The sequence below is a fragment of the Chinchilla lanigera genome, unplaced genomic scaffold (assembly GCF_000276665.1).
Source record: "Chinchilla lanigera isolate Chin_1 unplaced genomic scaffold, ChiLan1.0 scaffold00091, whole genome shotgun sequence".
In the NCBI taxonomy this organism is placed as follows: domain Eukaryota; kingdom Metazoa; phylum Chordata; class Mammalia; order Rodentia; family Chinchillidae; genus Chinchilla; species Chinchilla lanigera.
Window position 1 is genome coordinate 4,413,818 of NW_004955492.1, and position 19,386 is coordinate 4,433,203.

Genomic DNA, 19,386 nt, shown 5'->3' on the forward strand with positions numbered 1-19,386 from the left:
TCTGCCGCCATGAGCTGTAGCCCTCTGCCATGTGCCAGTCTGCCTTGTAACCTGCCAAGTATGGACTAAAACCTCCACAAACTGTAAACAAAATAAACCTTTCCTTCCTTAATTTTGGGCATCAGGTATTTTGTCCCAGCAACGAAAGAAAAGTAACCAAGACAGTGGTTAATCTGTGACTTTCCATTGTCTCAGACTTTATCTGTCACCCGCTCCAAGAGCTGCATCAGAGGACAGCCTTCTAGCAGCACTGTAGAGAGAATTTTCAGACACTGCTCCACTGAACTGAGGAGGAGGGCAAGGAGAATCCACCTGAGCTGTCATTAAGCAAACAGCGTATTTGATTTAGAACTACCCCCTTTCGAAGAATAAAGAGGAAAAGAAAAATGTTACATAAACATTCCAGAGAAGAGAAAAATCAAGGACCAAACTGACATACAAAAGGCTAATGAACCATTCACATAGGAAACCTTCTTCCAGAAAACTTCAGATAACTGCTTTATACTCTCCAAAAATATGTAGAGCAAACAAAATCTAGGAGATAAGAGCTCAAAGAAGAAGTAAATGAGCCAAACAGAAGGTAAAAAATCTAAGGAAAGATTGGCAGGGGAGCGGGGAGCACCACTAGAGCAATGAGTGAGACACATGAACTAGAAAATCAGATTAACGACGTGGAAGATAGGCTGAAAGTCACAGCAGGAAGGTGAAGGGCCAGATCAAAGCAATTGGAAGATGACAGAAATCAAGACTGACTACAACACTGCACTATTTGGAGGCTGATTCTCATGGCAGTGAGAACAAATGGAATAGAAAATACTCAATGGTTGAACATTGAAAGGTTCATTAAATAGAGGAAGATCTGAATCTGCAGATCCAAACACCTGGCCACATCCCAGGAAATAATTGATGGAACTGATCAACCCTGAGGCACGTGCATCAGTGAGGGTCCACAGAGAAACAGCATCTTCAGGGAACTCTCCACTCAGCCAACTGGCCACGTGTGCCCATGGTGATGTAAATATATTCCCTTATGCAGAGACTCAAGCATAACACAAATACGTGCTGCTTTTACTTAGCAAAATTAGTCTATTTTGTACAGTGGACTGTCCCTAAAGGAAATTATTTGTGTTAACTCCCCACCTGGTCAGTTTCCTCCCAAGCACAGTTGTTGAAGGTCTTTTTTTTTTTTTTTTTTCTCATACTGAGGATTGAACTCAAGGCCTTTGCACTGGGCTGTATCTCTAGCCCCTTTTTTATTTTGAAACAAGGTCTTGCTAAGTCACTAAGTTGCCTGGGCTAGGCTCAAGCTTGCAGTCCTCTTGCCTCAGCTTTCCAGAGTGCTAGGATTATAGGCATGTGCCACTGCACCTGGCAAGTTGAGGATCTTGGTCACTGCTGAATGTGACCATGTACTATCTAGGTCATAGGAGTCATTAGTCAAACCAAAGGATGAACTTGGCTTACTTGGACAGATCAATTTTGATACCAGGCCCAAATCAGCATCATAGAAACAGTCTTTCACTAAAGCCCATGCTTTCTAAAGGGAATTGGAAAAGTTCATAGAATTGTTATGAACATGGACATGAGAATCACCTTCTGGGAATAGCACTGAAAATTGTGCTGCAGTACAGTCTGCTGGGGACTGATGGCAGTCGCCACCAAGTGCTGTACTATCACTTGTCCCATCACAACTGTGAGGCAGGGACCCAACCTTCTAGCCAGGGCTTGCATTACTTCCACCAGAAATGCTATTCTCGGCCTCTTGGGCCCTTAGTCAGAGATGAGTGTCTGATAGACAGAACCAAGGTCACACACTTGTGTCCAAGTTGCAAGGGATTCTGGGAAAGTGAATATTTCACATTTTCAGACCCTATTAAGAAAAATCTTTTTTTCCATCATGGGCCGCAAAGAAGACAATTCCTCCAACTAGAGAAGGGGTTCAATTGCTAGGAGATAAGATACAAAGAACTCTTAAAATTCAGCAATGAGAAAAGCACATTTAAAAATGGACAAAAGATCTGAATGAGCATCTGTGTCACCAAAGATGATATCTGAATGGTAAGAAAAAGTACATGAAAAGATGTTCAACATCAGTTTCTCTAGAAAACTGCAAATTAGAACAGTGAGATACCACTACATATTTAGTAAATGGCTAAAGTCCAAAAAACTGACAATATCAAATGCTGGCAAGGATGTGGAATGATGAGGCCTCTAGTTGATAGCTACTTTGGCAGTTTCTAAAAGGGTAAACATAGTTTGGCTATACAATTCAACCACACCAAAAATACTCAAGTAAAAGATGAGGAAATGTTAGGATATATAAATATGTGAGTCCAATTTATTGTTTTCTTTGCCAAGGTCTGGGAAGGACATACCAGACTCTGTCATACAACTTACCCATCTTTCCAAACATTTCCTCATACTGTGCTTTGTAAAATGAGAACATAAATTTTTTTTTTATCTAAAAATAGCAAGGACACCTTTCTGTAAGCATCTCCCATGAAAAACCTCAACAAATCCTAAAAAGTAGAAATAGTGCAGATCCATTTTTCCTATAAAATGCAGCACACTTAATGATAGCAATGGTGAGAGGGACCTTTTGAAACTATATCCTAAACAATGCAGCTGACTTTCAGAATGCTATATATAAATGTGTAAGACTCAAGACATAAAATAGCATAAAATATTTGATTAACAGAATACCTTGTTCTAAAATAGACAGAACCAATATTTTAAAATATCTTTTCTCTGCAAATAAATAAATAAGGCCAGGTGTGGTGGCACAGGCCTGTAATCCCAGCACTCAAGAGGCTGAGCCAGAAAGATTACTGAGAGTTCCAGACTAGTCTGGGCTACAAAGGTGAGTTCAAGGCCAACCTGAACTGCATAGTAAAACCGTGTCTCAGAAGAGATAAATAAATAGATAGACCCAGTATAAATATTATTAAATTTGTACTTTGGATTTTGAGACAACCAAACTTTAAATTATTCTGACGTTAGATTAGATGAAAATTGGGTGAGAGCTTCTCATCTTTACAGTAGTGAACTCAGGGCCTTTTGTGTGTACAAGGTAATATACTATACCAAGCTATACCCCTTCCTCGGAAGGTTATTGTTTTTTTTTTAAATATATATGTTTGAAGAGGAAAATACATAGATGTTTCCCACCATGTATTAAAACATATAAAATTATATTTAAAGATTTCTGTTACTGTTTCTAAAGCAGACAGATCAATGGAACAAAATATCTCAAAAATAGACCCAAATATATTGGGAATTTAGAGTATGACCCAGATAGCATCTCAAATCAGCAGGGACTAGATGACTAATAAATGTTGTAAAAAGTTGTTAGCACTTTGGAAAATAAAAAAGCAGCATACTTCACTACTTTTATACAAATGAATGTCAGGTGAATGTCTTCTTGGGCCATCAGAGTACTACAGAGTCTGGTTTAAACCACAAGTTTATTTTTTCATATTCTGGAGGCTGAAAGTCCAGGATCAGGTGCCAGTAAAGGTTTGTGTGTGCCAAGGCCTCTTTCTCCAGGTTGTGGACACTCACTTCTTACTCTGCCCTCACATGGCCGCCTTTTTCTGTGCTTATATGAAGTCCTTGCCCACACCAATGTCTTCAAGAGTTCTACCTAGGGGCTGGGGATTTAGCTCAGCGGCAAAGCTCCTGCCTGGCAAGCGCAAGGTCGTGAGTTCGGTTCCCGGTACCGGAGAAAAACCAAAAAAACAAAACAAAAAAAATAAAAGATACTAAAAAAAAAAAAAGAGTTCTACCTATTCTCACTTCCAGCAGATTTAATGTTTCTGTTTTAATATTTAGATCTTTGATCTACTTCAATTTTAGTTTAGTGTATGGTGAAAGACATGGTCTAGTTTTAATTCTTCTACATGTGGAAGGCCAGTTTTTCCAGGACCATTTATTAACAAGGCTATCTTTCTTCCAGTGAAAGCGTCGGGCACCTTTGTCAAAGATAAGGTGGCTGAGTGTGTTTGGAATTGTTCTGCATCCTCTCTGTTCCATTGTTCCTTGGATCTGGCTTTTGCTCTTTGTTTTTTACCGCACTGTTTTCATCACAGTAGCTTTGTAGTATAATTTCAAGTCAGGAATTGTGATGCCCCCTGCTTTGCCTTTGTTGCCCACAACTGCCTTTGGTATTCTGTCTCTTCTGGTGCCAAATTAATTTTAGGATTGTTTTCTCTAATTTTGAAAGATATGTGTTGGAATTTTGATCAGGATTGTGTTAAATCTGTATACAATTTTGGAAGTATGGCCACTTTGGCTATATTGGTTCTTCCTACCCAAGAGCAAGGGATACCCTTCCATTTTCTGATATTCTCTTTGCTCTCCTTTTTCAGAGTACTATAGTTTTCAATGTAGAGGTCTTTTACTTCCTTCATTAGATTAATTCCTAGGAATTTCAATTTTTGGGTGCTATTGTGAAAAATATAGGTTCCCTAAATTGTCTCGCAATAAGTTTGTTATTTGTGTACAGGAATGCTAATGATTTTTTTTTGCTAATGACTTTTGAGTGTTGACTTCTATTCAGCTATACTATTGGATTTGGTTATTAAATCTAGAAGTCTTTTGGTGGTGTGTTAGGTGTTTGGTGGTGTTTTAGGGATCTTTCATGTAGAGTATTGTGTCATCTGCAAATAATGATAATTTAAATTCTTCCTTTCCTATCCTTATTCCTTTAATTTCTTCCTCCTGTTTAATTGCTCTGGCTAATGTTTCCAAAACTATATTGAATAAGAGTGTTGATAGTGGACATCCTTGTCTTGTTCCTGATTTTAGAGGAAAAGCTTTCAGTTTTTCTCCGTTTAGTATGATGTTGGTTTCTCATAGATGGCTTTTGAGATAAAGACCATCTATTCCAATTTTCTATGGGATTTTTGTCATGAATGGGTGCTGGACTTTGTCAGTACTTTTTTTGTGCATCTATTGAGATGATCATATGGATTTTGTCCTTGACTCTGTTAATGTGGTGTATTACATTTATTGATTTGTGTATGTTGAACTATCCCTGCATCCCTGGGATAAATCCTATTTGGTCATGGTATATAATCTTCTTGGTGATTTGCTACATTCTTTTTGCCAGTATCTTATTAAGGATCTTTGTGTCTATGTTCTTTAGAGAGATTGGCCTATGTTCTTTCTTTGTTGGGTCCTTCTCTGGTTTTGGGATCATGGTAATGCTTGCTTCCAGGAATGAATTTGGGAGTATTGTTTCCCTTTCAGTTTTATTAAAGAGTTTGAGAAGTAGTGTGTTAGGTCTTCTCTAAATTTCTTGCAGAATTCAGTAGTGAATCCATCAGGGTCTGGGCTTTTCTTTGTTGGTTTTTAATTGCATCTTCAATTTCACTGACGGATATTAGTTTATTTAGAATTTTTATATCTTCTTGATTGAGCTTTGGTAATTCTTATGTATCTAGAAATCTGCCCATTTCTTCTGCATTTTCATTCTTATTAGAATACAGGTTCTCACAGTAGGTACTGATGATCTTCTAGATTTCAGCAGGAAACAGTGTTGTGGGGTATATCAATCTGTGTTGGAGGTTGTTTTCTTTTAGGGATTGAAATACTTCACTCCAAGATCTCTTTGACTTGAGAGTTTGTGTTGAGAAGCCTACCATTATTCTATGGGCTTTCCTTTATAGGTGATTTGTTTCTTTTCTCTTTAATATTCTGTTCTTGTGTTGAATTTCTGGAATCTTGACTATTACATGCTTTGCTGTAGATTTTTTTTTAATCATTGCTAATTGGAGATCTGTATGCTTTACTTACCTGTATGCCAAATTCTTTTTCCCTCCCAGGAAAGTTTTCTGCCATGACTTCTGTGAACAGGTTTTTTTATGTCTTTTGTGCTATCTCCTGCTTTTTCATTGACTCGTTCAATCTTTTTATTCTTCTTTACATCGTCTACCAGCTGCTGGGTTGATTTCTCATAGTCCCTTGCTATTTTTAAGAAGTCTTTTTTTCCCTGATCCTTAACCAGAGTCCTGTCTTCTGTATCTGAGATTCTGTCCTCACATTGGCTAATTCTACTGTATATACTTTCAGTGGAATTTTTAATCTGAATGTCTGTTTGAATCTGTTTCATGGGTTCCATTTCTTTCCCATGGTGGGCATTTATGGTTTTCGTCATTTTCCTAAGCTCCTCTACTATTTTTATCTGTATCTGCTGTAGAGTCACTAACCATCTTTTATTATGGTCACCATCTCTCTGTAGTTATCTGAGAAATTATTTCTGATTTGATTTTTTTCCTACAGCCTCATTTATTTGCTTTATTTTACTTCCACTGTTATCACCTTAGAGAATCCAGGTGTGTGGCTGGACATTTGGGGTTACATCTTGTTTAAGCTTGTTTTCTATTTTTTTTTTTAGTTTAATGCTTGGATCAATCTTTTTAAATTGCCTATGGTGAGTAGCTTTATTGCTAGTATTTAGAACCCTTAGGAAATGACTATTTCTCAGAGGTATCTTTGAGGTATAGTGGGCTTTTGAGTTTTGAATCTGTTGCAAGATCCTACCTCTTTAGTTTACTGCCTACTTGGCCCAGGCCCTGGTTCTTTGGCACTGGCCTATAGTATTTTTTATGACCCTTAGGCAGTTTCAGTCTTGGTATACCAGGAAGAACAACTGATTAGAACAATTATGTCACTTTGGCTAAAGTAGTAGAATCAGCAGTAACAACAGCATCAAATAGCCTAGAAAGTGACAAACTGAGGTAACTATTAGTTGACCACCTTTAACCATATGAACCAGATTTGTGGTTATATAACAAAATCTAAAACAAACCAGAAAATTGTATGAAATAAATAATCCCTGAGTATGGCAGTTTTACCCTTAGGGGAGGAAATTTTAAAGAGATTGGGTAAATAGAGAAATAGAAGACAAGAAAGAGATTAGAGACAAGGCTGGAAGACAAAGGAGGATCATGCAAACTTGGGAAACTGATGAGGAAGGCAGGAGAGAAAGAAAGAAGAAATTAAAATAAGAACTGAACAGAAAAACAAAACTAGAAACCATATTCATACTCATATAAAAACAAGAACAAACAATGAAGAAAAAACAAAAAAGAGGTAAAAAATAAGAAAAAAATGTTCAGTTCAGTATGTGTCTCTGCTGTCACTGGTAGACTCAACATGGGCAGACAGAGTCCAGATCCATGTTGATTAATCCTAGCAAGCCAGCAGTAGCCTTACAGCAAGGTAATGGATAATCCCAGCGAGTCTGCACCTTTATTTCCACTGAACTTCGGGCTGGTTTCTGGCTATGAGGTTGGAATCAGACCTGTTCAGCCTACAGCCTTGCATGCGCTGCCTGAGGGTTTGAACTCAGCTGGGAGCCACTAGGTGGAGCCAGCAGTTGCTCTGAGTTCCAAACTCAGTTGGCTCCTCTCCAGGATGGGTCTTGATCAGTGGACCTCTTCTGTGGAATGTCTGAACCCAAATAACTCACCAGCCACTGCAATCTGCTGCATCCACTGCTCCATTCCCCTTTTGCATTTCTCCATGGAGGCCTCTGGAGTCACCAGGAGTCACCATGCATCTGCAGGTTTGAGCAGCACCTGCCACCTTCTTCTCCTTCATTGAAGTTTCTTTCTTCACTTTCCCCATAGGCTTCAATTCTCACTTCAGATCCTTCCTGGGTCCCAGGGACCCACTTCCCTCCTTCCCTTCCCCACATTGCTGTAGTCCAGTGTCTGGAAACCAAATCTTGGAGAGGTTCTTTCTCTGCTGCTTACTGCTCTGCCGTCTTCCCAGAAAAGTAGGAGTAGATGTTTTAATAGTATGAATTTGAAAAAGCCTTTCTAATTATATCCTAAAATTCATAGTTCATAAGGTAAAAGTTTTGACTACATGTTTTTCAATTTTATGAAATAAAATTCTCCCAATAAAAAATAAGAAAAATACTTGCTAACCGTAAAACAGAGTTAATTCCTGAAAATATAAGATGTAAAAAAAAGAAAGAAAAGCTCTTTTTTCCAGTTGTACAAGCCACATGCAAATAGGCAATTTATAAAAGAGCTGTATGAATACTCAAGCATAGGAAGAAGCATTTTCCTTTATGAAGAGTATAAGAAATGTGGCTAAAAACCAGTGCTGACCTGCTGAGTACTGATGTTTTCCATTTTTGCGAGTTTGGGGTTCCCACCAGTGAGGCAGTAGGGTGTGCAGATGTTTTGCTGTGGGGTGTAAAAATTGGCACAGTCCTCCCAAAGGGCAGTCAGTGTGTGTGTCTGTGGTGCGTGCCCTCTGACCCAGCATTGCCAATTCTCAGAATGTTTCCTAAGGAGATAGTCTTACAAGTAACAAAGGGCTATAAGAGGTTCTCCAGAGCACCATTTAAAATGTCAAAAAATTGAAAATAACCATCCATCAGTAGGCACTGGCCCAAGTGCGTTATGAAGGGACAGTGTTATCCTGTCCCTGCTGACACTGACAGAGCTCTGTGTGCACGGAGGGGGAAGCACATCACAGAATAGTGTACGTGTGTACAAGTGTGAGCGGATGATATGCACCAGTGTTACCAACAAGGGATGAGATTTTGGTTGGTTTTTACTTCCATCTTCCTACTTAAAAAAAAAAAATGTTCATACCAATAGCCCCATCATTCTGGGAAGGTGGAGCAAGAGGATCACAAATTGAAGCCCAGCCTGGGCAACTTAGTGATTTAACGAGACTATTTCAAAATGTAAAATAAAAAAGGGTTAGGAATGTAGCTCAGTGGAAAGGCCCTAGGTTTGATCCCAGGTAACACACACACATACGCACAGTTCACAAATAAAGATTGTTATTATCAAACAGTAAAGCCATTTCCATAATGGTGTTCTTCCTAGCAGTCACTTCTGCTGAGGAGCTGCCCCACCCAGGGCTGAGCTCCTCTCCTTCCTCTGTGATGGACTCTTATACATCCTGGGTGGTGTGTGAGTATCTGGAAGGAAAAGTGTGCTGTGCCAGGAGGACATGACCATGCGAGGCAGAGGAGAAGAGGAATCCTCTCTGTTCCTTCTGCTCAAATCTCACCAGCACACTGTTAGCCTCGAGCGAACTGTTACAAACCCCGACATTGGTTTTTAAGCAAATCTAATCATCTATGTGTGCACTACTCATCTCATATAAAATGTTTGTCTTCCTCCTTGTTTCTTTAGGCACTGACTGCTAGACACCAGGTCTGGCTGTATTTTTATGTAATTATGTAAAAATCATAACATACATTCAAACTAAGTGTAAACTAGTTAGGGTTTCTTTGCACTTCCTCGGGTGGATTTTCCAGACCCCATCTGTGGAGCCAAATGGGAAATGTCTGGAAGCTCCTCAGAAAGGCCTTTGGGAATCCAGCTCTTGGCTTTTACACATTTCTATTTGAGCCAGAGTTTTTTCTCATAATTCTTCAAACATCTTTAACACATGTTTTACCCTTAATTTTTTTAACACTTTTCCTAGGAGTCATAAGCAGTAACACCAGAGTGTGAATTCTTTTGAAAGTGCAGAATGTGTTTCCTATGGTTTTGTTTTCTCCAGAAGATAAAACACATGGTTAAGCTTATGAAGCCAAACCAAAAAATTCTAAAACCAAAGCCAATGGTTGTTAAGACAGAAGAGTGAGGCTGAAATGTCAAATGTAGAGAATTGAAGATGGGAAAAATCAGGGAAACCCTCGTGTTCTGACCGGTTACTGACCGTCCACTGAAAAGATTTGGAGATGTCCAGGTACTGGAGTAAATAAGACAACACTGGATATAAAGATGGGAAGAGCTGGGTATGGTGGCACATGCTGCCATCCTCCAATACTAGGAAGGCTGAGGCAGGAAGATGACTAACTGCAAGGCGAGCCTGGGCTACATGGCAAGACCCTGTCTCAAAAAGGAAAACAAAGAACAGGAAGAGAGAGGGAACAACCTTCCTAAAAGAAACAGAACACAAGTTACAATATGTCCTTGACATAGCCAGGAGTGTAGCGATAGCAGTGCATACAGGTGTTAGCTTTTCACTGTGTCTACTCTGAATCCTGTGCAGCAACCTTCCTGAGTCCAGCTTCTGCTGATTTCTGATTTAGGTTTAACCTTTTCCTTTGTTGTATCATCCTCCTTCAGAAACACTGTTGGCTGTGACATAGACTTACAGAAATTAAATGATTTGGATACAGACTTCTTGAAATCATATTTCTAAATAAATCATCACCTGCAAGGGGAGGATGCTCCTCAGTTGTAAAAGTGGGATCAGATAAAAGGAGAGTGGCCTTTGAAATAAACCAAAAGGGCCCTTCAAGCCAGGAAGATTGTTTGGGTCAGGGCACCGTAGGTATTGCATAGCCTTGATCACTTCAGAGAAACAGCCTCAGGCCTACTTCCAAATATCCTTGCCTTCCTTGTGATAGGCAGCTTATGAATGAGGGAGTAGCAGCCCCTATAGGCAGGATGGTGTCCATTGCATCATTTGGCCACAGACCAGCAGGTGCCACCTGTAGAAGTAAAAGCTTTGGGCATCTTGCCCAGAAGGACACAGCACCTGGTGCCTCGTGCCATCACTCAGGATGTGCTTCTGAGCTCCATGCTTCTCCTTAAGAGAAGTAAAATGTGCCACTTTCTGGAATCCCCCTGGATCTAGGACCTTAGAGCGGGGTCCCTGAAGTCTTCATCATTCACCTTGCTAGATTCCAACAGCATACACATTACTGTTCTGGTAAACTTGCAGAACGCCTGAGTTATGGCTTTCTTTGTAGAATATTGGGAAATATCAAAACTTAGAGGTGGTGTGTTCATGCTGAGGTCCAGGGTGGCGTGGGTCAGTCATACTCAAACAGGCCTGTCAAGGAGCCATGTAGTAAAAGCAGTTCTGTGAGAACTCAGTGACACTAACCCTCTTTCATGCATCCTAGACTTACCTCCCAATACGCAGTCAACTTTTGATGTGGGAGGAAAAAGGCCTTTATGGTGATGATAGTGGTTAACCCGCAATTATGGATATTTGTTCTTACAATTCAAAGGGAGGGAGGGGGGCTTACTGCATTGTGCTTTCATTCACATACATCTCCCATCACTCTGGTTTCCACCTTTAGGTATAACTCCATCTCTTCCCAACTAGGTGGTGTCACGGCCTAGGACCCACTGAGTGTATAGAAGATCCTCCCTACACACACCATTTACCAATGACAGAATTGCCTATGCTTGTCTGGGACCTACTGCAAGCCATACTATGAAAGTATCTAGAGACTGTCTTAGGAACTGATGTGCTGGTCTCGAATATTTTGCAATGTTACAAAAAAGAAATTCACAAGAACACACCCTGCAGCTTTTGCTCCGAATTTAGAGGTGAGGAGGAATCCTCTATCAACTTGCCATGCTCTGAGAGTCCGGTAGGGTGACAGCTCTGGTGTCTGTGTGAAGTATGGCAGTCTGACCTTGTAGGAGGCACCATGGCACCATGCCAGCTGCAACCTATTTGTGCTCTTAACCATCGTCCTCCTTTGTTTTCTGGAATAGAGGAAGGAACAGCCAAACCAACAAAAATGTTTTTGATTCCAAATAGTATTGTTCAGCAGACCAACGTTGCTGAGAAATAGGTACGGATCTCTGTGCTTTGGATGCACAAGATAAGTGTGGTGGGTGTCACAGCAAGAATAGCAATTATGTCATCTGTCTTGTCATGGAATGTGACTATAGTAATTGCAACATTCTTTCTCATCAGTGAAGCTTGTAATTATAGTGCAACTAACAGGATTATGTGCTAACTTGGGCTGTTTTAATCACCTCTTTTACTCTGAAATACAATGGTAAAATTCCACAGTTGTTCCCAGGCTGCTGCCTTTTTCAGTATCTACCATGCTATGACTAACAGTGGGATACTGAGGCAGAAGATGAGATACTCAGTGCGTTTCATCAGAGAAGACTTGAGGTACAGCTGTTTGAGGTTTGATGAGAAAATAGCAGTAAGAGAGTTTCCAGTTTTCTAACAGAGTAAAAATTTCTGTCTTCAAAAGCAGATTATCTATTTTATTTTTTTTAAGGTGGCAGATGTTTTATGGGATCTGGTGATGTCTATAATCCATATTTTACAGAAGGAAAATCTCCAACCACAAAAACCAATCTAGGAAGAAAAATCAGTCTAGGGCTGGTTAAGAAAATCCTCCCACCCAGCCTGTGGAAGAACTTTAGGTTAAAGCTCTGGTGTCACACCGTGGGTCACCTTTCATGTGTAAGGCACATGAAGACACATGAATATGGTCACTGCCCATATTTTATATCTGCTGATCCCATTACAATAAACGCCAACAGTTATCCACAACACTTGGGCTATACAAGAATAAAGGGGCTTTGGACTCTGTGAAAGAGAAGTCAACTTAAAGCAGAAGACACTTTTGTGTGGTCAGATGACTTACACTCCATTGGACACAGTAGTATGTGAGTAGACCATTATTTGTAGAAATTGTCCCAGTCTCTTTTCTACAGCTATGGCAGAATCCCACAGTCGGGGCAGTTTATAAGAAAAATTTATTTCTCACCATTCTGGAGGCTGGGAGATCTACCTGGAAGGGCCTCCAGGGTGCGTCATAACATGTTAGGATGGGCGATCGTGGGTCACAAGGAGACAGAAGAAGTCAGGCAAGTTCTTCCTGTAATTGGGAGCTCACTCCAAGATAAGTAACATGTTCCTGCCATCATGGCCTTGGCCCTTTTAACAAGCTGGAAGCCCACATGGCCTGTCACCCCTTCAGGGTCCCCCTGTTACAACAGCAGTTAAATGTCAAGGTCATCTTTGGACGGACATTCTAACTGTAAGAGTTACGTGTTAGTAATAATTCTGAGTGCATCTGCAAGATTAATGTACCGTGGATGCCATCCAGGTCTCCACTCTTGGTCTCATCCAGGCACTCACTGCCCTGCCCCAACACTGGCTTTGCTGTGCATTCATTCCTGTGGGTCAGGTATGCACAGGGGACACAGAACCCAGAGGGGTATAGTGACGACCAAGCAAACGCAGCTATGACCCGAAACAGCAATGGAAGGAGGGCATCTAGGAGCAACTTGTTTTCTTGAAAGGAAAATTGTGCTATCAAGTACAGTATCACCTTTGGGAGATGACAGGAAAACTAGCAGAGGTCTGCTTAGAGATGGCAAGGCAAGATGTTCACAGCCCTGTTGTTGTGTTGCACACTGGGCTGGAAGGAAGAAAACACACTGGTGGAGAGGGACTGCGGCCCCATCCGGCTCCCCTCCACTGGGCTGTCCCCTAAAGCCCAGCATCTCCGAGCCCCCTCCTATACGTGACTGTGATATACTGGTCCACAGTGCAGCCCCAGGGAGATGACCCTTCCAGATTGCTCTCGGGGTTAAACTAGCCCAATGCACCCACCATGGATGGTGCCACCCATGTGTACTTTTGAACTGATGAGGAGGAAGGAAGCTGCCATGATCAGTGATCATTCAGGAGGCTGCTTTCTGCGTGAGGAAGGTGACTGTGTAGGGCAGCTTTGGCTCCCCGTCTCTCTGCCTCCGGGACATTCCAGCACATACCGATTATAGTGGTGACATCATTAGTTGTGAGTCTTCTCCATTGGTTCTAGAGGGCAAAAATCTCACCTTGTTCTTTCCCTGCCTCCTCTCAATTAGCCACAAGATAAGTACTCAGCAAGCGCTTCCTGAATGAGGTAATGGGGTTGATAGAGGATTCAGAGTCAGCTGGAGCATGGCCAGAAGGTGCAATGGATGGGAACATGGAAACTAGGCCATGAGAGGCTGCTAAGGTGGGCAGCTGAGGCCGGGGCAGAGGCCCAGCAGTCCCGGGAGGAAGGGTTGTCTCCACCACTGCAGCTCTGCACGAACACCCCTCCCAGGGGCTGCCAGAGAGGCCGTTGGATGGGTTCAGGGGCCACGCTCCCTTGGTGTGGCCCTGGGGAGACCTGGGAGCTTCTGCACCTCTAGGCCTGGTGGGGAGACAGAGAGGGGGACGGAGGTCAAGACTAAGACAGTCAGGGAACAGTCAGGGGTGTCCTACAACCATGTGCTGAGCACTAGGCCAAATTCCTGTTCTTATGTGTGTCTACCAATGCGCCATCCGTGTGATGGTGTCCTGCAGGCTTAGTCCTTCCCTGGGCCTCTGCTTACCTGAGAAATGCCTGATACAAGTGTCTTGGCAACCACTGCAAACTTCAAATGTTCCCATCAACCCACCATCATTTAGAATTTAAAAGACTGACCATAGTGCTACTAAAGGTAGAATCGTACACTGTATAAGAGAAAGCAAGCTTAGAGATATTTAACACTCCTAAATTTTACTATTGAGAAAAATAAAGGTCAGAGAAGTTGATTTCCTTGCCCAAGGTCGCACAGCTAGCTGTGAGGGGAGGAGGTGAAGCAAGAAGCCTGATGTTCATTGGTGCCTCTTTCTCTATTCCACACTCTCGGCAAGTGTAGACTAAGTCAAGATTTATACTGAACATCTCCTGAACTTCTAGTTGATTTATCTGAGGAAAAAAACTTCATTCCACGTCTCTGCTGAGTGATTTGTAGGACTTGTGAGTGGGTCTGGGCTTGGAGTCAGAAGAATCTCTGTGAAATGTTGGAAGATGAACTGGTTTAAAAACTCAGAAGGGAATGTGTGTGGCTTGCCTGGCTGGAGGCCTGGACACATTTTCCCAAGCACTCGTGGAGTGGCTTTGCCTTTCTGGAGGAGAAGACACTGAGGTTCGGGAGGGGCACGCGGGCTGCTGGGACTCACCCTCAGGACAGCCCAGCTGGCGGCTGGGTGGATGCACAGGCCTTTCATCCACGCAGGCAGTGAGCTAGCAGATCAAGCTGGCCACGCCATCTCCCCTCAGCGAGTGCATCTCTGCGCACTGCCACCTCCACCGAGCTCTTCTGCTAGACTGGAGCTGGGGACCGTTAGATGCGCAATTGTCCCATGTTATAAGTCTAGAAAGAAAATGGGGAGGGTGCTTCCTGGTCCGGAGCAGCTCCTGTGTAGGGGAGGCCACCCCACGTTAAAAGGTGTGTGCTTAATGCAGTACACGGTGTAGCAGTGGACAGCCATAAAGAAAAGCAAATCGTGTCATGGCAGGAAAATGGACGGACCGAGAGCATCATAGTAAGTGAAATAAGCCAGATGCACAAAGACGAGTATTGCGTGTTTTCTTTCATCTGTGGAAGACTGTTAGAGGAGGGGAAGGAGATCAGGGAAAGGAGGAGGGAAGGGCATATGAGGTGACGGGAGTGACAAAGTATACTATATGCATGTACAGATCTGCCAGAATGAAACCCATTCATCTGTAGAATTAATATGCACTAACAAGAAAGAAGAAAAACACATATTCTTAGAAAGCAGCTAACTGTATGTTGTATTGAGGGGAACAGAGTATCTTGGCTTGGTCATGAGAATGGACTGCACTAAAACTAATAATAATGATAACAAATACAATCACTGACTTGGCCAGGGACGGCATTCTGCATGATTGTTTCAGAAACAGCTTAGTGGAACCATTTGCGACTCTTAGCCCAGATGGGAGTGTGACAAGGACATTGACCTTTGTGCCAGTTCCTCCACCCCTTCTGGGTGGCCTAATGTCCCGAGGCAGCCTGTCCTGGGTGTCATGTCCTGGGCTTGCACCAGCCCTTTGCAGCCTGGGTATGGCTGTGTTGTGGGCCATCCTGGGCCTGTCACCTCCTGCCTGTCCTGTCCCTTTCGTTGTCTTCCCGGGCCCTCACTGGATGCATTCTGAGCAGGCCTCTAATGGAAACTTTGCTGTCCCCACAGGTGTCCCAGGCAGCGGCAGACCTCCTGGCATACTGTGAAGCCCACGTGCGGGAGGACCCCCTCATCATCCCAGTGCCCGCATCGGAGAACCCCTTCCGGGAGAAGAAGTTCTTCTGTACCATCCTCTGAGGCCTTCAGTGATGGACCATCTCCTTTCCCGTAGAAACCCCCCGTAAAGACAGTGCATGCTTTTAGGCTAGGGAGCCCCCGTGGCTGGGCTCAATTCATTTTTTCATTCTGTTTGTCTTGTTACTGAATTTTTTTTTCATTTTTATGTTATTTTCATTCATAGCAAAGAAAATACTCATTTTTGTAGCCAAATAACAAATGTGCCATGTAAAAATAAGTATGGGTTTAAGAGTTTACAGTTTTTAAACATCAGTTCTCAAGTTTAATTGTATCAAGTGTCAGTGGATAATTTACTGAAATGAAAAATTGTGCTCAGATAGCCTCATTGACAGCAATTCTGGGGCTAGAGATATAGCTCAGCGGCATAAGCGCCTGCCTGGCAAGCACAAGGTCCTGAGTTCGATTCCCAGTACAAAAAACAAAAGAAAACAAAAAAGACAGCAATTCTGTGCCCAGTGACAGCTTAGGGACCAGCCAAAACGTGTAGATAAGGTTCCATCCAGCAGTCCTAGGAGGCCCCATGTGTGACGTTTCTATCACCCTATGAAAAATGACTAGTCTACAGGATGGAAACAGTACAGGACCCTCTGGGGCGCCAGAAGCGTGGCCCCTACCCTCTAGGAACAGACTAAAGTATCACAGCTCAAGGCATGCTCCCCACTAGTCTGAGCCTTGATGTGTTAACCTGTTTAACCCTCCAACAATAAGTGCATGGGTATAGTCCTGTTTTAGAGAGGGGGATACTGAGGCACAGGGCAATGATACAGTTTGCCCAAAGTTATATAGAGTAAGCAAGAAAGCAGGCAGTCTGACTCCAGAGCCTTTCCTGGACCTCTGAGCTGGGGTACCTTCCAGGTACCTGACTGCAGGTAGTTACACCTGCAAACAATCTTAACTACACATTGGGAAGCAAATATGTTTGTGACACTGGCCAAAGCTGTTCAACGGCGTGCTTCTCTACCTACCTTTGCCAGGAGGGAACTTGGTGAACCCATTTACTAAGTCTCTAGATGCCTCAAGGAAGGGCTAGGCCTATGCATTAGCTCTTACATTTAGATGTTTGCATTCCTGCCTAGGCCGCTCTCCTGCCACCTTGATGAAGTCATAGGACAGAGGGCTCTGCGTCCAAGTTTGTTCTGTTCCATCTGTTAGGAAACTGCCTCTCCCCCGGTTCTGCCAGAGGCTTGCTGTGTACTATAGCACAAGCCATTGTGTGCCTGAGCTGTTCCACCCTGCAAACTGGGGACAATGGTAATTGCTCCTTCCACCTTTCTGTCTGGAAGGAAGTTGAGGGAAGCTCTGATTATCATTTAAACAAACACATGAACTAAATGCCAAGCTATAATGTAGGAAGGAATGTATGGCTTCAAAGATAGTGCTTCACTTGGGTAAAGAATATAAACTTGCCAACAAAGAGACAAGTGTAATTTTCAGATCAGTTAATGACTTGCTGGCCTGACGGACAGTTTTACATATTGCCATGCCTAGCTGTTTTGCTGGAAGCATCTGCAGTTTCATGGGCGCTCACTGATGCGACCCAATTCAGTCAGGGTCTGCTGTATGCTTGCACTGCAGCAGAACTGGGTACTGCATAAGCTGATACAACTTCCAATCCTTCTGTGGTTTGGGTTGTGACCAGGATCTCCTTATTTTGGGTCTCCATCATTGTCACTAACCTGCTAATACGAAGCACAGTCCATGAAAGCACATCAGTCTGTTGTAGATTGTTCCACCTAAACTCAAGTTTCCACCTTAGGTCAAGTTCATGGGCCTGGCCTGTGAGATATGTGTTCCCCTGATCACTGAGGTTCAATGAAGCGAACCTGCCTTGTGGGCTGCCTGCATTGAACAGTTGTTATTTTGTGTTTTCATCTCGGTGTTCACCATTTGCCCATCCTGCCTCTAGGGGCGCTATAACGCATTTATATAATGATATAATGCATTAAGTGCAGTGTGGTGCCTGCTTCCCACTGTGAAAGCTGAAGCACGAAGGTGTCCCTATCTCTCAGACACCCACTTTCCAGCTTGATTCTTTCTGTAGGCAAGTGGTCAGGAATCCAGGCAGACTACTTGGACCTCCTGCTTGGTGCTGTGAGCCTAGAGCAGGTAACCCAGAAACAAAGGATGCTAAAAACCATTTCATGGAAGCCCCAGTGGCCCAGGGTGGCACTGTGCAGCAGGGGAGGTGTCTAGAGATGGTGGGCTACAGGAAGGGTGTGTCTGCTGGTAAGGGTGTCCAAGGATGGGATGGCAGAGCCCTTTGAAGACCATTCTGGCCCCACTGAGCAAGCTGTCCCTCCTGTCTTCTGTAGCTCCCTTCTAGCTTTCTGTTAATCCTTTGGCCTCCAAGCTCCACCAAGTAAATTCTTTATTCTTCCATGAAATTGCCTGAATTAAACATAGATACCATATGACCTAATGCTTCCACCCTAGGTGTGGACCCCACAGAAGTGTGCCCATGTATTCATCAAAAGAAATGTGCTAGAGTGTTCATAGCCACACTGTTATAATAACCCTAACCTGGAAAGTACCCAAATGCCCATGAGGATAGTCACAGGAGAAATCCCATGCAGCCATGATAATGAATAGTCTGCACATCCCCATAATAGCGCACCCAGTGAGGTGAGGCAAGTAGGGACCCAGGTTACTCCTAAGGGGACAGTAACCCAAGGGAAAGCCTGGTGCAGTTTCCAGAATGTTCCATTCCTTGATCTAGTTACCTGTCATCTGATGCATTCAGATTGTGACAATTCTCTCAGCTGTATACTTTCAGGTTGGGTGCTTGTCTATATGTTCTACTTCAATAAAAAGCTGAGTTTGTGGCTACCAATCCTGAATCCTACTGTTACTTATTTTTTCTTTTTTGGTGTTTTGCTTGACTTTCGGCTCCTCGCAGATATCATCATTAACATGACATTGATCATAACATTAGTGGGGCATTTGAAGAGTTTGGCACACTTTGGATGATGAAGTATGTATAGTCCACAGCTGTCTGAATGGAGAACAGATGTAGGGGCCTCCCATGGATAGGCTATAGGAGTGCTACGCTGTGGGATTTTGGAGGAAAATAAGGAACCCTGCTGAGACCTCACATTGGATGACTGGGATGACATCTTCTGTGCCTTCCTGCCTTCAGACCATCACTGGACAGGGTCCAAGAAGGTCACCCAAGGGGCAAATGGGGACCTCAACTCTTCCCACCACATGGATTTGGTTTGTTGACTCTCGTTGCAGAAAGCATTTCGGCACACATTGGTAAGAGACGTAGGCAGGTTTATTAGGCAGAATCGGAGCAGTCCACACGCAGGTGCACAAGCACTTGATGGAGAGGAGCATTATGATCTGAGGCTGGTGTATTTATGTGGTGTAGGGGTGTCCTCAAGATGGATGATGCAGGATGTGTATTCCTTGAGTTATCATCTACCTGGTGTCTGTCAGACCAGCTGTGAGTGGGCTGTTTGCATGTGTTTGAAGCCTAGAGATGTGCTA

At 43.0% G+C, this 19,386-nt stretch overlaps 1 protein-coding gene across 1 annotated transcript in view; it reads left to right on the top strand.

Moving 5' to 3' along the window:
- Window positions 1–18,734, top strand: part of Gng4 (guanine nucleotide binding protein (G protein), gamma 4) — a gene marked incomplete in the record, with an annotated part of 52,354 nt that extends 33,620 nt beyond the window's left edge. The window contains 1 exon segment of the mRNA XM_005404945.2: window positions 15,769–18,734. Within this exon segment, the coding sequence (XP_005405002.1) occupies window positions 15,769–15,897 (129 nt within the window).
- Window positions 18,735–19,386: the final 652 nt, after the last annotated feature.